The sequence below is a fragment of the Anabrus simplex genome, chromosome 1 (genome assembly GCF_040414725.1).
Source record: "Anabrus simplex isolate iqAnaSimp1 chromosome 1, ASM4041472v1, whole genome shotgun sequence".
NCBI classification, from domain to species: Eukaryota; Metazoa; Arthropoda; class Insecta; order Orthoptera; family Tettigoniidae; genus Anabrus; species Anabrus simplex.
Window position 1 is genome coordinate 1,524,748,273 of NC_090265.1, and position 18,726 is coordinate 1,524,766,998.

Below are 18,726 nucleotides of genomic sequence, written 5' to 3' on the forward strand. Positions count from 1 at the left end.
AGAAAATGTCAATTGGCTGCAACGTTTAGCATACATTCTTGCCTATATGAATATAATTAATTGAGGTAAATTACTCAGTTGTTTCCAGATGGTAACATCTATCACCTCAAGAACCCCAACCATACAAGAAGGAGCAAAAGAGAGATTAAAAGACACCTGAAATTGGTACAGGCTGACCAGAGGGTATGCGGCACATATAATCTATTATACACATATCCTTGTGTGTTATCATCATCTACTGCATTTTGCTTATTCATTTCAGGTGATATCTATTGACCATCAAGTTCCACATCATCGATACAATAGGGGAGTTTTTGATTACTTGAAAGATAATGCATACTTCAAAATGGTGCACCCTAAGGATGGAAATATTTTATCCACTGATGTTTTGAATACATACCAGTCTGACAGTTTACTCTTCAATGATCCGTTTTATGGTCAGCAATGGTATTTGGTCTGTATACAACCTTGCATAATAATGTAAATAATTTATGTGATTATATGTGTTCATATTTGTCAATTTTGTGTACTTGTACCAGGTGTTCAGAAAATAGCAACACGCATGCTCCACTGGGCCTGGCCTCTGTCGCCTGGCAGACAACATGGGTAGCCTTGCCGAGGCAGCACTTAAGGGGATCCAACGGCAATGCTACCTGACTGAAAACTCTTTTATTGGAAGCTTATTCTTATCTGCTTTCACAGAATATGGTGAATAATATTTTGCTACCAATTGCTCAAATGCTTATGAAAAAAATCAACAGTATACTCACTTTCAATAGGACAGTACAACAGCTCACACACCAACATATTCACTGCAAGCTGTTCATGAGATTGTAAGATCTTTATCTTTTTCCAGGCACAAGTTGTAGTAGTGCAGAAGATTCTGGAAAATACATTGCAGTTCATCTTCGGTTATACTCCATAAAATGTTTGTGATCTCTTCCTCCAGAGCCCAAAGACACTGCAGGTTGTTACTATGCATTTTCTGTTTAAGGTTACTCTAAAGATAAAAGTCACAAACCATTAAATCGGGGAATAAGGAGGCCAAAATCTGCGGGTAATTACCCGGTCATTGAAAGTGTCATTCAGTATGCTCATGTGTAGGCTGCTGCACTGTGCTGTTGGAAATAAATGTACTGTTTTTCTTCTGTGAGGATTTCAGTAAATGGTTGCAAAATGTTATTCGCATAGCTTTCTGAATTAATTGTCTTGAAAAAATATTGTACTGATTATCTGTTTTGGACTAATTGTGCACTATACCCTAACTTTTGTCATCATGCAATGGAACTTTGTGAACTGCATGGGGATTTTTGCTATCCCAGTACCGACTATTCTGACTGTTCACATAACCACACAGATGAATCCAAGCTTCTTCACTCATAAAAAGAAGTGTGGAATCCACAGTTCCATCATATATAGAATGAAAAATTCACCTGTAAAAAGAGCATGCATGTAGGATTTAATTTATGAATTGCAGATATTGTGCACAGGTGAAACCTATAAACACGCCACATTCTTGGAAGAGCCACCAGATAGAATTTTTTGGACTCAATTCCCTCAATCAATCCTTCCTCATTCAAATATCTTGAAGCTGTTCATCACTTGGATATCTTGAAGCCATTCCTTGGTAAGAGCTCATTTAGGACACTGCTTCTTCCTATTGGAAACAGAGCCTGTTTCTCTCCACTTCTTAAACAACTGTATTACAGTACTTTCAATGGCCAAGGAGTCTCTGTATAATGATGAAAAAAATTTTGTAAACATTTTTTTTATGACTTCTTCTTTAAAAGATATGTCTCAGTGAGAAATATCTGCTGCTTTCTAGTTTATCACATCATTATCACATGTCTGACATGTTCATATAACCTCACTCAAAACTGCAGTTAACAGATTATGTGGTACTTCTTGGCCTTGAGATCGCCCGCCTCATGCCAGGCCCAGCCCAGCGTGTTCGCTAGGCACCAGAGGGCAGGCCTAGCGCAGCATGCTTGGCACTAGATTCTGAACGTCTTGTATTAAAACTGGTCAAACAATTGTTGTGCTTCCATATTTGTAGTTATTATAGAGTTGGATGCAATGAAAGGACTTGGTTAAGATTAGCATAAAGAAACAGGAGCTGGAATAAGGGGACACAATGATGGTGATGATGAATAGTTGGGTTTAATAAGGAGGTATTTTATTTACTTTATTTTCTTTTCATCATCATCATCATCATCATCATCATCATCATCATCATCATCATCATCCTTTCCCCTTATCCAGCTCCTGCAATGTTGCATTTATAACATTTCTCCACCTTCCACCATTCCTCTTCCGTTATTTTGTCCCAGTGCTGATTTCTTCTTCTTCCACTCCTCTTTATCGAATTGATCCACCTTGTTCTAGGTCTTCCTCTTTCTTTCTTTCCCTCGAACTTCATCTCCATTATCTGTTTTGGTATTCTTTCCTCCTCCATCCTCTTTACATGTCCAAACCATCTTAGTTTACTCCTCTCAATTCTCTCATTTAGGTTTTCCATTCTGACCTCTTTTCTCACATCTTCCTTTCTCAATGCATCTTTCCTATCATCTTCACTGGCTTGAATTTTACTCTTATTCCTACTTGTCATTGTTCAGGTATCAGCTGCGTAAGTCAATATGGGTGCATAATACATTTTGTACATTATCTCTTTACACTTTCTTGGTGCTTCGTTATTCCAGAAAAGGTTTCTTACACTCTGGTAGAATGTATTACCCTGTTGAATCCTCTTGCTAATCTCCATGCCCTGCCTTGTATTCTGCATTAATTTACTACCTGTGTATTTTGAACAGTCAACAATTTCAAAGCTTTGACCAACAATTTTCACAAAGCCTTTCCCTTGTCTTTCTTATCTTGATATGCATCAAGTTGTGCTTGTACTTTTCTGCTGTTTATTCCCCAGATCATCTGCAAATAGAAATAACTTCCTCTTCCTTTTCCAATATGCTTCCTTTATCACCTTTACAATTTCATCCGTAACCATTAGAAACAAAAGAAGCAACAGCATACTCCCCTGTCTTAGACCAGTTTCATTTCTAAATCATTCTGTCTTTCCAAACGGAGTCTGTACACTGCTGACACAGTTTTTGTACATTGCTTGCACCATTTATATAGTTTGTGTACCCAATCTTTTTTTTTCTTTTGGCTATGGTTTCCCACACCTTCTCCCTAGGAACACTATTGTATGCTTTTGTTAGGTCTACGAATGTCATAATAAGATCCTTTCCATATTCCCAATTCTTTTCCATTAATTGCCTCGTACTGAAGATTGGGTCCATTGTAGATCTTCCACTTCTAAAGCATACTGTTCCTCTTGCAACTCTCCTTCTATCTTTCTTCTCATTCTCCTCTTCCAGTATTTTAGGCACTTGTGATAAGAGTATGATTTCTCTATAGTTATCAGTTATCACACACTTTTTTTGTCTCTATTCTTAAAGATTGGTATTATTATTTCCTTTTCCCAGTCTTCTGGCACAAGTTTCTGCTTCCATATGCACTTTAATGATCTGTACACCCATTGTAGTCCAACAGGTCCAACAGCCTTAATCATTTTCACACTAATTTCATCCATCACTTGTGCCTTCCCTATTTTCATTTTACAGACTGATATTTCCACCTCTAACATACAGGAGTCTGCTATAGCGAGTACGGCATATAGCGAGAACTCCGTTATAACGTCAGATTTTTTATGTACCTTGAAAATTCCTATATTAAACTGTACATTATCCTTTGGTTACAGTGAGAACCCTATTATTGATGTATCCGTTATTATGAGCAATTAAGCTTGCATTATTATTTTCATAATCAATATTTATGGACTCCAGTGATGATAATGAATGCGAACGATCATCTTAGGTGTAGTTCCCGCGTTATGTGCACTAGCGAGCTCTCTCGCCGACATTCAAACTCGAAGGAAATGTCAGAGTCGATTAGTAATACTCGACTGTTGTTCTGTAAACACAATTCAAAAATGAAAGAGAACATGTTTCCTTAATAAATGCGTAATTAACCTGGCCGATAGTAGTAGTTAACTCTTTGGAAATAAAGGCTGAAGTAAACAATCGATTAATTTAATGTTATGCTATCCTTTGATAGTGATCAATTGTCAATACAGACCATAATGAAATTCATATCTTATGTAGTGAAATTAAGTAAGAATGTGATACATCTCAAAATATGGCATGCTGGACTGAGTGGCTCAAGCGGTTGAGGCACTGGCCTTCTGACCTCAACTTGGGAGGTTCAATCCTGGCTCAGTCCGATGGTATTTGAAGATGCTCAAATACGTCAGACTTGTGTCGGTAGATTTACTGGTACGTTAAAGAACTCCTGCGGGAATATATTCTGGCACATCAATGTATCCAAATAGCCAAATAACAGTAGTTATTAGGACGTAAAGTCAATGTTTTAAAAAGTACAGCGCAGAAAGGATGACTGATTTGTGAGGTTAGTTTATTCGTTTGGACATTTCTGCAGGGGACGAGGAAAGAAAATGTGTTAAGCGAGAAAACATAGGCTACTATTGAATATACAAATCAGAACTATCCGACAGGGATAAGGGTTTTTTTTTGACGTAAGTACATTTTACGTCGTGTATGTACGGCGACACTGAAAGAGATGGGCTATCTACTATTTTTAAAGATGAGAGTATTAAAAGGCATGAAAAAGACGAGAGAACAAATACAAAAATCTTTTCCACTGGGCGTATTAAACAATGACGGTGTATAAGGTGTGTAAAACATCAGACAACATAAAACATTTGCATTGGGGACCATACAAGTATGAGTGCATTATTTGCAGATCACACTCTTTCTGAAACAAATGTCGGCTGAAGTCTTATATTTTGGATCAGTAGGTTATTAAATGTTGTTTTCTGGTCACACTCTTTGACCAAGAATTATTTGGAGGTTAAACTCGGCCATGTGCAAGAGGATTACTTTGACTGCCATCTCAAATGTGACAACACTTTGATAGACTCTAGTCGAAACTTCCAGGTGCGAGTTTCTACATACACCCCACTGTTGAAAGATGTGGGCGCTTGTCCTCTTCCTGGATTTTAATTTGTCGTCATTAGTAAGCAAATATCACTACCTTTTCAGTATCTATAACTGGGCTACACAATAATATGACCATGCTAGTAAACTTAATACAATTGTGTTCCTCATCTGTATGTAGGCTATCACAACAAATATTCGCTACCTTTCACTGTATGACTCAACACGGAATAAATTTCTAAACTTCTGAAAGGAATGCGAAATACAAGCACAAACATGCTTTCTAGGTTAGGCCTATCAACTAGTTTCTTTCTTTCATTCCTTTTCCCATATCCACAGGGTCCAATTACTTCTCCTTTTCCTTGCCTTTCGTTTCTCACCTGTGCATTTAAATCTCCTATTTTAATAAATTCCACATCAGTTATCTCCTTCTCTAGTTTCTCCAGGAATTCCTCAATATCTTCCTCTTTGTTCCCTGTCTATGGTGCATACACTTGTATGAAGTCCTTCACTTTGTTTCTCATTCTCAGTCTAATTTTCATTAATTTTTCACTGATGTACTCTACCATATCAACATTCTCCTTCAGCTGCTTTGAAATCATCAGATCCACTCCATTTTTTGCCTCTTGGCCACCACTCCAGTAAATGCAGTACGGTATATGCTTTTCTCATTACTGTTCATTGCATTCAAGTCATCATCTTGAACAGTTTCCAGTCTTCAGCCTCCCCTCTGTCTTCTGGCTGCCCACATTCTGTTCTCTTCTATCTTTCTCCATTCGAGTCATCTGGCCTCTAGTCCTTCCTTCACTCCTTCACTCCTGTCTCTTTCCTTCCATTCTCATACAAAATATTTCTTTATTTATTTCAAAGAGTCTGTACGGAGTTTGCCTCCATGTTTGACTCTGTGGAATCTCTAAGCCTAAGCAAATCATATAAAATATCTTTCCCATACATTCTCCGCATGTGCTCATATCACTATAATCTTGATCTTTCTATCCCAGCTGTTAAGGGTTCCTCTTTCTCCACCTCTCTCACTTTTTGATTTCTTCATCTGTCTAAACTTGTCACTCCAATCCTACTCCTAAGGAACTTAATTTCACAGGTCTGTAACCTACTTTGTCTCTAATAGATAAGTCAGTATAGGAACATAGTTGTTATGTAAAATCTGTTTGCACTTTTCTCCTCCTTATCAAACCTCTTAAACACTTAAAACTCGTCTTCCTTTCTTTGCCATTCATTTATTTCCCTCCTGTTTCTCCCATTTTCCCCAGTGATGCTTCCCAAATATTTAAAATGGTTTTCTTTCTGTATTTCACTCCTTCATATGTTATTTCCATATCTTGTTTATTCTTAATGCATGTTGTGACGACTACTTCACTCTTCTTTGCAGAGAACTTCATCCTTTGTATGGAGACTACTTCTTCTCATGCATCCAAATGTTCTTGTAGTTCTTTCTCAATGTCACCACATATCATCAGATCATCTGCAAAAAGCATTGCTTCATTTCATCTTCTGCAGTCCTTCCAGCCATATGATCTACAGTATACTCGTCCATCACTATGACAGACAGTAGAGCTGAAAGAGCACTCTTACTGGTGTAAGACCACCCTGTAACCTAACTACCTCTCTTTCAACCTTCACACAGCTCTAATTTCTCACATGCATACTCTTAATCCTCTCATTTATTGACTTACTCCTTTCTTTATGAGTGCTTCCCAAACCTTAACTCTGCATACACTACAATATGACATCTCTATACCAAAAATGCCATCACTACATCTTTCCCATATTCATAATGTTTCTCCTACATTTTCTACTGCATTTAAGTGCAAGGATAAAATCTAAATATGATCAAGTTTAATCATTCTTAACAAATATATCAGTGATTGATAAAGAGTACAGCAATACATTTCAATAAATTTCCAATCTCATTGAAATCATTTAAGAAAAGGCTAGGAAAACAACAGATAGGGAATCTGCCACCTGGGTGACTGCCCTAAATGCAGATCAGTGTTGATTGATTGATTCCATCAAAATTAATGATGCTAGTTACATAGATATCATAATAACTAAATTTACAATATTATGTCAAAACGCAAGTTAAATGCACCCCTTAATGTTTATTCAAATGTTTCTTAAGTGATTATGTTGAATTGATTATTAGTTAATAATAATAATAATAATAATAATAATAATAATAATAATAATAATAATAATAATAATAATAATAATAATAATAATATTTTAACGAGGGATTGTGGAAAATCTTCAAAAGACGCTTGTGAAGGGTCCGCACTCCACAAGTTTGTGGGATTCTTACCCACTAAAAACCACACACCCTTTTCCCACGATGTGTGTCATCACCCCGGAACAGCTCTCGCATTACTTCAGGGTGATATCGTGCTTTGTCTTTCAGATGTCTTCTTTCTTCATTTCTCCTTTACGAACGTTTGTATGCTTCCAAATCCTTCTTCTTCTGACGAAGGACGTTCTCCACGTACACTGCCATGCGATCCCAGGATTCCTGGTTTCGCAGCATCACCAAAATAATATTATCTGTTGTCAGTTCTCCTAGTTCAGTTTCCACACATCTTCTCTGAATCGTCCAATGGCCGCATACAAGAAAGGTGTGAAATACGTCGTCAATGTCATCACAGTATATGCATGCTGCGTCACTCGCTCTGCCCACTTAATGCAGGAATTTCCGGATTATCCATGCCCTGTTGGAAGCTGCGTGAGGTAGTAATTTACTTCACCATGGGCTCTTTCAACCCAGATATCCAAGCGTGGTATCAGTCGCTTGGTCCATTTGCCTCGAGGGTCACTTTCCCATCTGAGTTGCCATCGCCTCATCCGTTGATTGAAGGTACGCTTCTTTGCACATTTCTTTCCCAGCTCTCCTTGGGTACGCCAGATTTCATATCGCTCCAATGAAAGTAGGTCTATTGGGGCTATTGCTGCCACCGTGAGGATTACAGGTTCGGAAACCGTGCGGTATGCACATGCAATACGTAAAGCCGCTCTCCGTTGTATGGCAGCTATCCTTCTCCGATACCAAGCAAATCTCAAGGATTCAGCCCAGATTTCAGAGCCATATAGGAGCACTGACTGAACCGTCAACATGAGAAGACATCGTTTACTGGATTTCGGACCTTTAATATTTCCCATTAGTCTGCTAAGTGCAGTCATGTACTTTACTGCCTTGTCTGTCGCTCTCTCTTGGAGTCAAGTGTCACTCCTAGATATTTTGTGCTCGCAGATGTTTCAATCACTAACTCTCCGACAGTCATTGGTACAAGAGTTTCGATCCTTTTCCTCATCAGAAGAACTATCTCCGTTTTGTGTTCGGCTAATGTTAGACTGTGACTCATCATCCATTCTTTTATGCGCCGCATCACCTGGTTCAGTTTGATTTGGGCCATTTCAACATTACGAGCTACTATCAAGGTGGCCACATCATCAGCGTAGCCCACAAGCTTCGTGTCCTCTGGCATCTCCAAACGTAACAAGCCATCATACATTATGTTCCAAAGATCTGGACCAAGGATCAATCCCTGCGCTGCACCAGCCGTCAGGCGTTTTGTCTTTTCTCCATCTTCTGTATCATACAACAGAGTGCGATCTTTGAAGTAATCTCTCATTATACGCATAAGATATTGTGGTAGCTTGAAAGTTTCCTCAAGAGCTACCAACATGTCGCTCCATCTTGCCAAATTGAAGGCATTCTTCACATCCAGGGTCACAAGAAGTGTCAGTTTACGGGAATGATGGTTGCCCATTTGTGCCCTTTCTGCTGTATTCACCACCTCCCACACTGCATCTAGCGTCGAGTGTCCTCTCCGAAATCCATGTTGGCGAACAGCTAGATCGCCTGCTAGTTGAACTGCTGACAGGATTCTGGGCTGCAAAAGTTTCTCCAGGCCTTTTCCAGCTGTGTCCAGCATACATAAAGGTCTATAACCACCAAGGTTTCCTTTGCTGATCAGAACCAAACGAGCCATTTTCCATCGGGGACTAAAAACACCCGTTTGCAGGCAATGATTGTACATATTCAGCAACAGTTCTGGACATAGTTCTGCTATTATCTTTAGCACTTCTGTAGTTATACCATCTGGTCCTGGAGTTTTCTTGTTTTTAAGAGAGCTAATAGCTCTATTCAGCTCTTGTACAGTGAAGAGGGGTATATCATCCAGTTCTTTTTCATCGTCACAGTCAGTCCTCTCTGGATGGTCTGGGAATAGTGTATCCACAATTTGTTTAATTGTTTGCGGATCCGCACTCGGGGTTGAAAATGTCCCGAGTTTCTTCATTACAATCTTATAACCTTGTCTCCATGGATCATCTTCTACTTCTTTAGCCAGTGCCCACCATTTATCGGCTTTACTTTTTCTGATTGCATTACGGAGTTCCTTCTTCGCTGACTTGTACTCCGCTGTGACTGAGGTATTCTCTTGACTGCCTCTCATCCTCTGAGCCCTACGTCGAAGTCGCAGACAATTCTTTCTCAGTTCAGCAATCTCTTCGGTCCACCAGTATGCTGGGCGCTTGCTATTTCGCGGTCTCCTTTGGGGCATTGAGGCGTTGCATGCTTGATGGATTAGCTGCATAGTGAGTTCAACACATACACCAGCTGCTTCTTTCCCTCTACAAGCAAAACATTTTTCAGTTATGTTCTCCATTTCATTCCATATTACATCAGTGAACTTTTCCTTGTTGATACCGGCTACGTTCCACCGTGCTGGCCTGCGCAAAATGTTTCTTTCTTGAGGTGATTCTTGGAGCAGTCGAAAGATGATATATTGGTGATCGCTCCCCGTGTAGTTCTCAATCACTTGCCATTCAGAAATCCACAAATTGGTGAGTACCAAGGAGATTTTAGAAAGGGAAGATCATGCACAGAACAGATTTTGAATCTGAAACTTGTAATTGTCTATCGAAAACAGAGGAGCAAGAATTTTGTGCTCACATTCATAGACTTCAAGAAAGCCTTTAATTCAGTAGATAGACAAACACAGTTCCAAATTTTAGAGAAGATGAGTTTGGATTAGAAAATCCAGTGAATTGATTAAACAGACCTTGAGCAACACAACGTCCAAGGTCAAGTTCAGAGGAAAGCTTTCAGAGGCCTTCAAGATTACAACCGGATTCAGACAGGGAGACAGATTCTCCCATTTGCTCTTTAACTGTGTACTTGATAAGGTGATCAGGGAATGGTGATGAGAAATGAAACGAGTGGGTGGAATATGACTGGGATGCAAGAATAAAGGAATACGGGTAGATTCACTAACATTCGCAGATGATATTGTGATAGTGTCCGAATCATTAGAAGAGGTGGTTAACCAAACCACGCAACTGCTGAGACAAGTGGCTAAAGCAGGCCTATAGATATTCATTTACAGGAAGGGGAGTTAGGAACTGGAATAACTTACCAAGGGAGATGTTCAATAAATTTCGAATTTCTTTGCAATCTCGTAAGGAAAGGCTAGGAAAATAACAGATAGGGAATCTGACACCTGGGTGACTGTCCTAAATGCAGATCAGTAGTGAATGATCAAAAAGACACAGTATATGACAAACATCAAGGCAGCTTCTAGATGGATGACAATAGAAGGAGGGAAAATTCATAAGGTGGAGAGATTTAAAAACTTAGGAGAATGGATAGAAACTGGACTGACAGAAAAAGAAGCAATGGGAGCTTGAATAAACAAAATGAATTTAGCATCCAAACTATGAATATCTACAATAAAAAGAATATTTTGATTAATGCAAAATTGAGACATTACCAGACAGTTATCTGCCCTAAACCTAATACGCAGCAGAAACTCTTAACCTAGTAAGAACAGGAGTACTTACAAGATTAGAAATGGTGGAACAAAAGATTGTCAGGAAAATATTGGGACCGCGAAGAACAGAGGACGGTCAATTTAGAAGAAGAGCGAACCAAGAACTGTATACCAAGATACAGAAAATCTCAGACATCATACGGAAAAGAAGGAGCGTGTTCTTTGGACACATGCTGAGAATGGACCAGGGGAGGTTGATACTGAAAATAATACAGTTTCTTGTGAACAAGAGAACCAAAGTGCGCTGGATAAAAGATACAAAGGGATCTAGAAGAAATCATAATACAGGAACCAGAGATATACAACAGAGAGTTTTTAAATAAAAAATTCAGGCTTGCACAGGTTTCCAGGACAGAACAAGGCCCAGAACAAAATCATCATGGCCAGGAAAGGAAAGAAAGTTGCAAAGTATGAGAATGAAAGAATATTGGACAAGGAGAAATACCAGAAGAAATGAAGCTGATGTGAATTAACATGGTCCTCAGATGGACAAAAGAAGAAAATATATATGTATAAGGCCTGGATGTTAATGGCATAAAGAATATTAGGCCTTTTATTTGGAGGCTGCTTGAAGACAAAACACAACACAATAAATATTGCTTGAAAAATAAATAGTTTGAAAAGAACTTGATACTACAATAAATGATGATTTGTGAAATTAAAGTCTACAAAAACATTTTAAAAAATTAGAAGAAACAACTTGAAAAATTATCTTCAAAATTTAAAATATAAATATGATTCAGAAACAAAGACTCGAAAGAACAAAAATAAGACTACTTAATTATATCTTCTTTTAATTCACCTTAGTCTGTGTTCCACTGAATGACAAATATCATTTTCAAGTTCTGGAAAGTGAAGGATCTGTGATTATTTGCTAACAAGTTTTTATACCTTGAAAAGCTGTACTCTACATCAGCTGATGTGATTGGAGCACGCTTGAAGTGGGGAGATCGTTGGCTGTTAAATCTTCCTCAATCCCATCCATGGAGTAGTTTTTGCCACATAGTATATCTGAGATTTGACACAAGTTTTATATCTAGTATTTTAGTCCAGCACTTTTTTCAATTTAAATGTAATAGCTGTAGCAATTTCACCATGAGTGTTGTTAATATCAGATTTATTCTCCAGTGAAGTGATGTTGAAAGTATTGTGAAGTTTGACTTAATATATACCAGCATGTTTGGTTTAGAGAGCATAACTTGAGCCATTTGTATTGAAGCAGCTTCTTCACAGTCAACAATCTTTACTATTTTTTTCACTATACCACATTTAACCATGTGTCCCAGCATGTAATTGTAGGTTGTGGTGGTAATGCGATGTCTGGAGCTTCTGGTTTGAATTGTGTAACTTGGTGAGAGGGCTTTTATGAGAACCTTTTTAACATTTGCCTCAAGACTGTCTATTTTGGAATGATTTGCTCATACTTCTTCACAAACCCTATGTAGGCCATATGCTAGTCATGTACCATGTACCATTTCAGAGTAAAGTGCATTCAGTGAATTACCTGTTTGTACCATATACGGTGCTGCATCACTTAAAAATAAAAGCCATTGTCATGTTTTATGCTATCAGGCTACAGAAGAAACATAGCACTGCCAAACAATTTGGATATCGTTGAGTAATTGGCCTTTTCTAACACTTCGGCAGTCAATAAAATTATTTCACCTGGTCTACTAATTCCAATATTCCAATCACAACATTGCTATAAAGCACCCCACAGCATCAGTTGTCTCATTGATAGAAACCTACAGCTTCTTCCCATGAGTATCATACCTTATTTTATTTAGGCCTAATGTTTCTTCATGGTAATTCATAAGTAAATTTGACTTGTCTGGTATTTCTTGGTTTGTGTGTTGTCTATTATTGTTAGAGATGAGTCGTACACCTAGAATTTCATGATCCTCATCCTTAACTTTTTCTTAACTTACAGATTCTTCTTTTACCAGTATAAATACTCCCCCCTCCAATCATCCCTAACCTGTCTCTATGATAAAAACTCCTGTTCTATGAGAAAATTTCCGCATCCATAATATCAAAAAGGTATGGTCAAATGTTCCACCTTTACAATACTATTTTTTTTATTTATTTAAATAACATTTTAAAATAATGGAAAATGTTTCGTCTATCTCGTAGACATCATCAGCCGAAAAGTTTTAAGATTAAGAACAAAGATAAAAACACATTAAAATAATTCAAAATACCGAATGCGTCAGTTAAAATGTTGAAAAATTATGTTGGAATGTTTTGAGCACAACATTTGATACTATTAAAAATTATATTGAACACATGAGATAGTTCAGTAAAATTGGTAATAGAGTCCTTCTTGACGTGATGATGTGTTGAAATACAGTTTGCTGAATGTGTTGATTGAAACTTGGTGATATGGAGCACAATGTTTAGTTCTAGTAGAATGAAGATAAATTATTAAACGTATGTTAAACATAAGTGATGGTTTCAGTAAAATAAAATTGAGTTCATCTTGTTGGCGTGATGATGTTAACAATTCTTGATAATACGGTAGGCGGAATATCTGACTGTGATTTCATAGGTGGGAAAATGTGCAGTAGAGTGCCGTCAACTGCCTGTCCAATAATGGTTAACTCAAGAGTGTATTGATGTTTATGGCTGACATTTATTTTATGCAATCCATAATATCACTTCTCAGTCATGATTCAATTCTTGTTACAATATCTGGTAATCAAATTACTTAATTCTATTCCTTTCTTTACAAGACTTCTACAGTTTAACACTAACAATTTTATATCATCCTTACTTGACTTCATGCTTTCTACACTGTCATCACTGCTTTCTGGTCCACCCCGTTTCCCTGAATGTACCTCCCTATAATTCTTCCAAACAAACCCCCCTAACATATACGTACCATAGCAGTTCAAGTGAAGGCCACCTGAGTGTAGATCCCTATCTCCTACCCACCCATTAGGATCTACAAATCACGCTCCCAGTTTCTTACATATCCATTCGCTAGTCTCATTTAAATCCCCAATCATCCTCCATTCAGTGTCCCTCCTACGCAGTATCCCCCTGATAACAATTTCTGTTTACTTAAACTTCTTCCGTGCTGCCATAACCAGATCCCAAACATCCCTAACTATGTTAGTACCTATTCCTCCTTGCCTTAGATTATGCCAATGTGGAAAATTACCATCTTCTCCTTACCCTCCTCCCTTCCTTCTACTTTCCTCAACATCTGCTTAACCCGGTTCTCTTAACCTCTCTATCCTGGTTCTCTTTCCTCCACATACTTTCCCCACATGCCTGACAATTGAGTCACCCATGAACAGAGCCTCAACCCCACCCTCATTAGATCCCCTCCATTCCTGGTCTCCCTTAACTTCTCTGATGCCTGCAGAAGTCACTTCATCCTCCTTTTTCTCTCTCTCATTACCCTGTTCCATCTCCCTCTTCCTATCCTCTACTCTACGTTTCCCTCTCCTACTAGTCCATTACCTTTTGCCCTGCCCCACCTCTGTAACACGTCCCTGATCTCCATCTTCCCTCTGCTGATCTACCTGCATTGACTCATACCAATTCCTCACCAATACCTCTCCTGCAGTGGCGTATATTGAGGGCTACCAAGGCTATCGTTGAAGCCCAACCCTTAAACAAGAATGATGGACATCTAAAGCACATTATGATGTAAGCATCTGGCACATTGTTCCATTTACAAAACTTTAAAGCAATGAGAAAAAATGTCGCACGTATTTCTGAGAGCTTGGCATCAGAGACTGATTTTGCATTCCAAGTGCTGGGCCCCTCTCCCCTCGCCACACCTCACGTGGCAAGATGCTGGATGTCTGATAGGTGCAGGGATCGGGGGTGATAGGTGTGCTAGGCTTCGCTCCATCAAATCGCCACTGCAAACGAACAACCATGCATTACTCCTCGTATATACTTCTGACTTAGAGATAACAGAGTGCTGGTATTTCACTCCCGTTTACTTCTACATCTTTGAAGTAAGACACTGCAAAGCTGCTCGTTATAGGAGTAATATAGGTTTCTTTTTATAGATAGACCTGCTAAAATGAAATGCAATATTTCAGTTTTAGTATTTTCTTTTGTTGGTTAGAATAGAACCCGTGATAATGGGTCGGTCACTGAACTCTGGAGGAAGCTAATAAACCAGCGAACAATGGGTATGACCGCTGGTAATACTGTAAAATTCAAAATTTTAATTTAATAATGATAACAGTAATAAATAGCAAGACTCAAGAGGCATTGGAGATGAAGGCAAGCACCTAAGAAGAATTAGTCTTAAGCACTCCTTCATGGGCCTAAATCAATAATAATAATAATAATAATAATAATAATAATAATAATAATAATAATAATAATAATGGTGCATGAGTCTTACTCCTTGGCTGAATGGTCAGCGTTGAGGCCTTTGGTTTTGAAGACCCAGGTTCGATTCCCGGCCAGGTCGAGGATTTTAATCACGTCTCATTAATTCTTCTGGCTTGGGGACTGGGTGTTCATGTTTTTCCAACACTTTCCTCTTCATATTCAAACAACATACTATACAACCAACCACCAAAGAAATACGCAATAGTGATTACATCCCCCCATATAGGTCTGGCGAAAGGAAGGGCATCTGGCTGTAAAACGGGCCAAATCCGCATGTGCGACACAGCTTGCACCCACGACCCCATAAGTGTGGGAAAAGTGGTAGGAAAAAAAAAAGTGCATGAAATCTGTATAAGCTTGGTGGTGACCTAATGAGGATGAAATGAATGGCGAAGTTGTCATTAACACCCAGGTCCCAAGTCAGATGGGTTTGATTCTGAGAATCGAACCGGGGCTATTTAGCCACAAAGCCGGACTTTAATTTGCTAAACACAGCATGCTACTCTGTTGGCTATTGGCTTCAGCTCAAAATGCTTAACATTTGACGTTCACTAAACCAACTATCGATAAGGGGTAACCTAAGTCTGTAAGTAGCCCATGTATTGATCCCAGCATACGCCACTGCTCTCCTGGGCCTACTTCCTGAGGAAAACACTTTACCCTTATCGTCCTTGACCTTAAGACATAGCCTACTTGTCTTCCACAACATCTTCCCTTCCTTCCCCTCCCTCTCGTCAACCTACTATAACCTGTACATTGATTGAGAGAGACCTATCTTCATTCCTGTCCCCATTACAAGTCTAATTATCTTCCTCAAACTCACTATCTCTCCCCTCATCTGCCTTAGTCGCCACTCACACCCACAGTCCTTACACCTGGCTCTCTCAGCCATTCTTTTATCTCTTCAATGAAATATGTAATATGGAAATATCAACTGAAGTAAGATAGTTATTCTAATTGTCCAACGAAGGAAATAATACGATATATACTACACAAAGATATCACCAAGATAATGCAAACTGTAAGAATAACTACGCTACAATTATTCTAGTTAAATGTATCCTGATTATAAAATACTAGGAATAAGTGGCTAAGTATAGAAATGTTTAAATACGCTAAATACGTATAGTTATGGACAAATTATTATTATTGCATTTAATATTATTATTCCTTGTAAGCAGAAAAGGTAATCATGATGCTGTCTAATAAGAATAGTTGTGCTACAATTCTAAACTGTAATTAAGCCTATCCTAATTACAACAATAGAATTTTAGTAAGAGCCAAATTTCTAGAGATATATTTCCCCTACTACACAAATTTTGGATACTGCACAAATATTTCACTATAAGAAAATAACTATGCTAATCTATATATATATATATATATATATATATATATATATATATATATATATATATATATATATACTTGTCTTCCACAACATCTTCCCTTCCTTCCCCTCTCTCTCGTCAACCTACTATAACCTGTACATTGATTGAGAGAGACCTATCTTCATTCCTGTCCCCATTACAAGTCTAATTATCTTCCTCAAACTCACTATCTCTCCCCTCATCTGCCTTAGTCGCCACTCACACCCACAGTCCTTACACCTGCCTCTCTCAGCCATATATATATATAAAATAAGAGTTTTGTCTGTACATTGCTCAGAATTTAAAAAGGATGGTATTTCTGTATCAGTCGTGCCCACAGTAACAAGGAAATGCACTTTTTAATTTTCTGTGATGTCTGTCTGTCTGTCTGTCTGTCTGTCTGTCTGTCTGTCTGTCTGTCTGTCTGTCTGTCTGTCTGTCTGTCTGTCTGTCTGTCTGTCTGTCTGTCTGTCTGTCTGTCTGTCTGTCTGTATGTATGTATGTACATGCATCACGAAAAAAACGGCTGAAGAGAATGTAATGAGAATCGTTATGCAAATTTGGGGAATAAGTTGCTACAATCTAGGCTATAAATAGTTTTATTCACGGTGAGTGAAATGGTAGTTTAGGGGAATGCCTAAAATGTAATTCTCAAATATTTGTGTTATTAGTGGTCGTATCTTAACGAAAAGCAGTATTCAAAGTCGAGGTAATAATTCTATATAATCTAGGCCATAAATAATTGTATTCATGTTGAGTGAAATGGTAGTTTATGGAAATGCCTAAAATTTAATTCTGCTGGGGCTGTACCTTAATTAAGGCCAAGGCCACGGCCGCTTCCTTCCCACTCCTAGCCCTTCCCTGTCCCATCGTCGCCGTAAGACCTATCTGTGTCGGTGCGACGTAAAGCAACTAGCGCAAAAAAAATCTCAAATATTTATGTTATTAGTAGCCATATCTTAATGAAAATCAGTAGGCAAAGTCAGGGAAAAAGTTGCTGCAATCTAGGCTATAAATAATTGTATTTGCGCTGCAAAAATGGTAGTTTAGGGGAAGGCCTAAAATTTTATTCTCAAATATATATGTTATTACTAGTCTATCTCAATAAAAATCGATATGCAAAGTCGGGGAATAAGTCGGTATAATCTAGGCCATAAATAATTTTATTCGCACTGAGTGAAATGATAGTTTAGGGGAAGGTCTGAAATTTAATTATCAGATGTTTATGTTATTAGTGGTCGTATCAATAAGTACTACATAACTAAAGTTACATAGTATTAAATTTCCAATCATTTATGTCTTATACATTGTTATTGTACTGACTATGACCACAGAGATATTAATGAATTTGGATTTTTGTCCATATCAGCGCCGAGTCACGAGAAAATGGGTAAACAGAATTTAATGAAAATCGGTATGGAAAGTCGGAGAATAACAAACTACAGTCTACGCTATAAATAATTTTATAAGACGCCCTAATATCACAGAGTCGAAAGAAAACTAAATGTGAAGGCCTACAATGTAGAAAGCTCATAATATTGATCAACAATAACATTACATTGACCATTGTTTGTTGTGATGTGCTTTGTGTCTTCTGTTGCCCATAGATAGGATTACTGCTGCGTACTGAGCTTTTTTTTAAATTTGCCTTACGTCACACCGACACTGATAAGTCTTATGGCGACGATGGGATAGGAAAGGGCTAGGAGTGTGAAGGAAGTGGCCTTGGCCTTAATTAAGGTACAGCCCCAGCATTTGTCTGGTGTGAAAATGGGAAACCATAGAATACCATCTTCAGGGCTGCCGACAGTGGGGTTTGAATTCACTATCTCCCGGATGCAAGCTCATAGCTGAGCGCCCCCAACCACACGGCCAACTCGCCCGGTCGTACCGAGTGTAACAGCCTGCCTGAATATTGGCAGGAAGTAGCTGGGCCGTTAAGTAACTTTCTTCTTCTTTAGCATGCCATTCCTCTGGTTCATAAATTTTCTGATAGTACTGGTATATAACACACTGGTTCATCATAGCATTCGAGCTATTCAATCCCTACTCTGAGGCACTGATTGGAATGATCAGTGTGCATATTTAGGCCTAACGGAATAATGGCAGAGAAGTGTTCATGGCAGTCTGTGGCCTGGT

The 18,726-nt window shown here is 38.4% G+C and overlaps 1 protein-coding gene across 2 annotated transcripts in view; it reads left to right on the forward strand.

Annotated features, from left to right (window-relative positions):
* The window catches only part of LOC136880077 (furin-like protease 1), a 174,979-nt gene that overhangs the window by 20,269 nt on the left and 135,984 nt on the right, over nucleotides 1-18,726 (forward strand). Inside the window, exons 2-3 of one of the 2 annotated variants that reach the window (XM_068229113.1) lie at nucleotides 79-183; nucleotides 263-454. In XM_068229113.1, the coding sequence (XP_068085214.1) occupies nucleotides 79-183; nucleotides 263-454 (297 nt within the window). Of the gene's footprint in view, nucleotides 1-78; nucleotides 184-262; nucleotides 481-18,726 lie in introns of those variants that run through there. The other variant, XM_068229114.1, reaches the window with a different exon arrangement.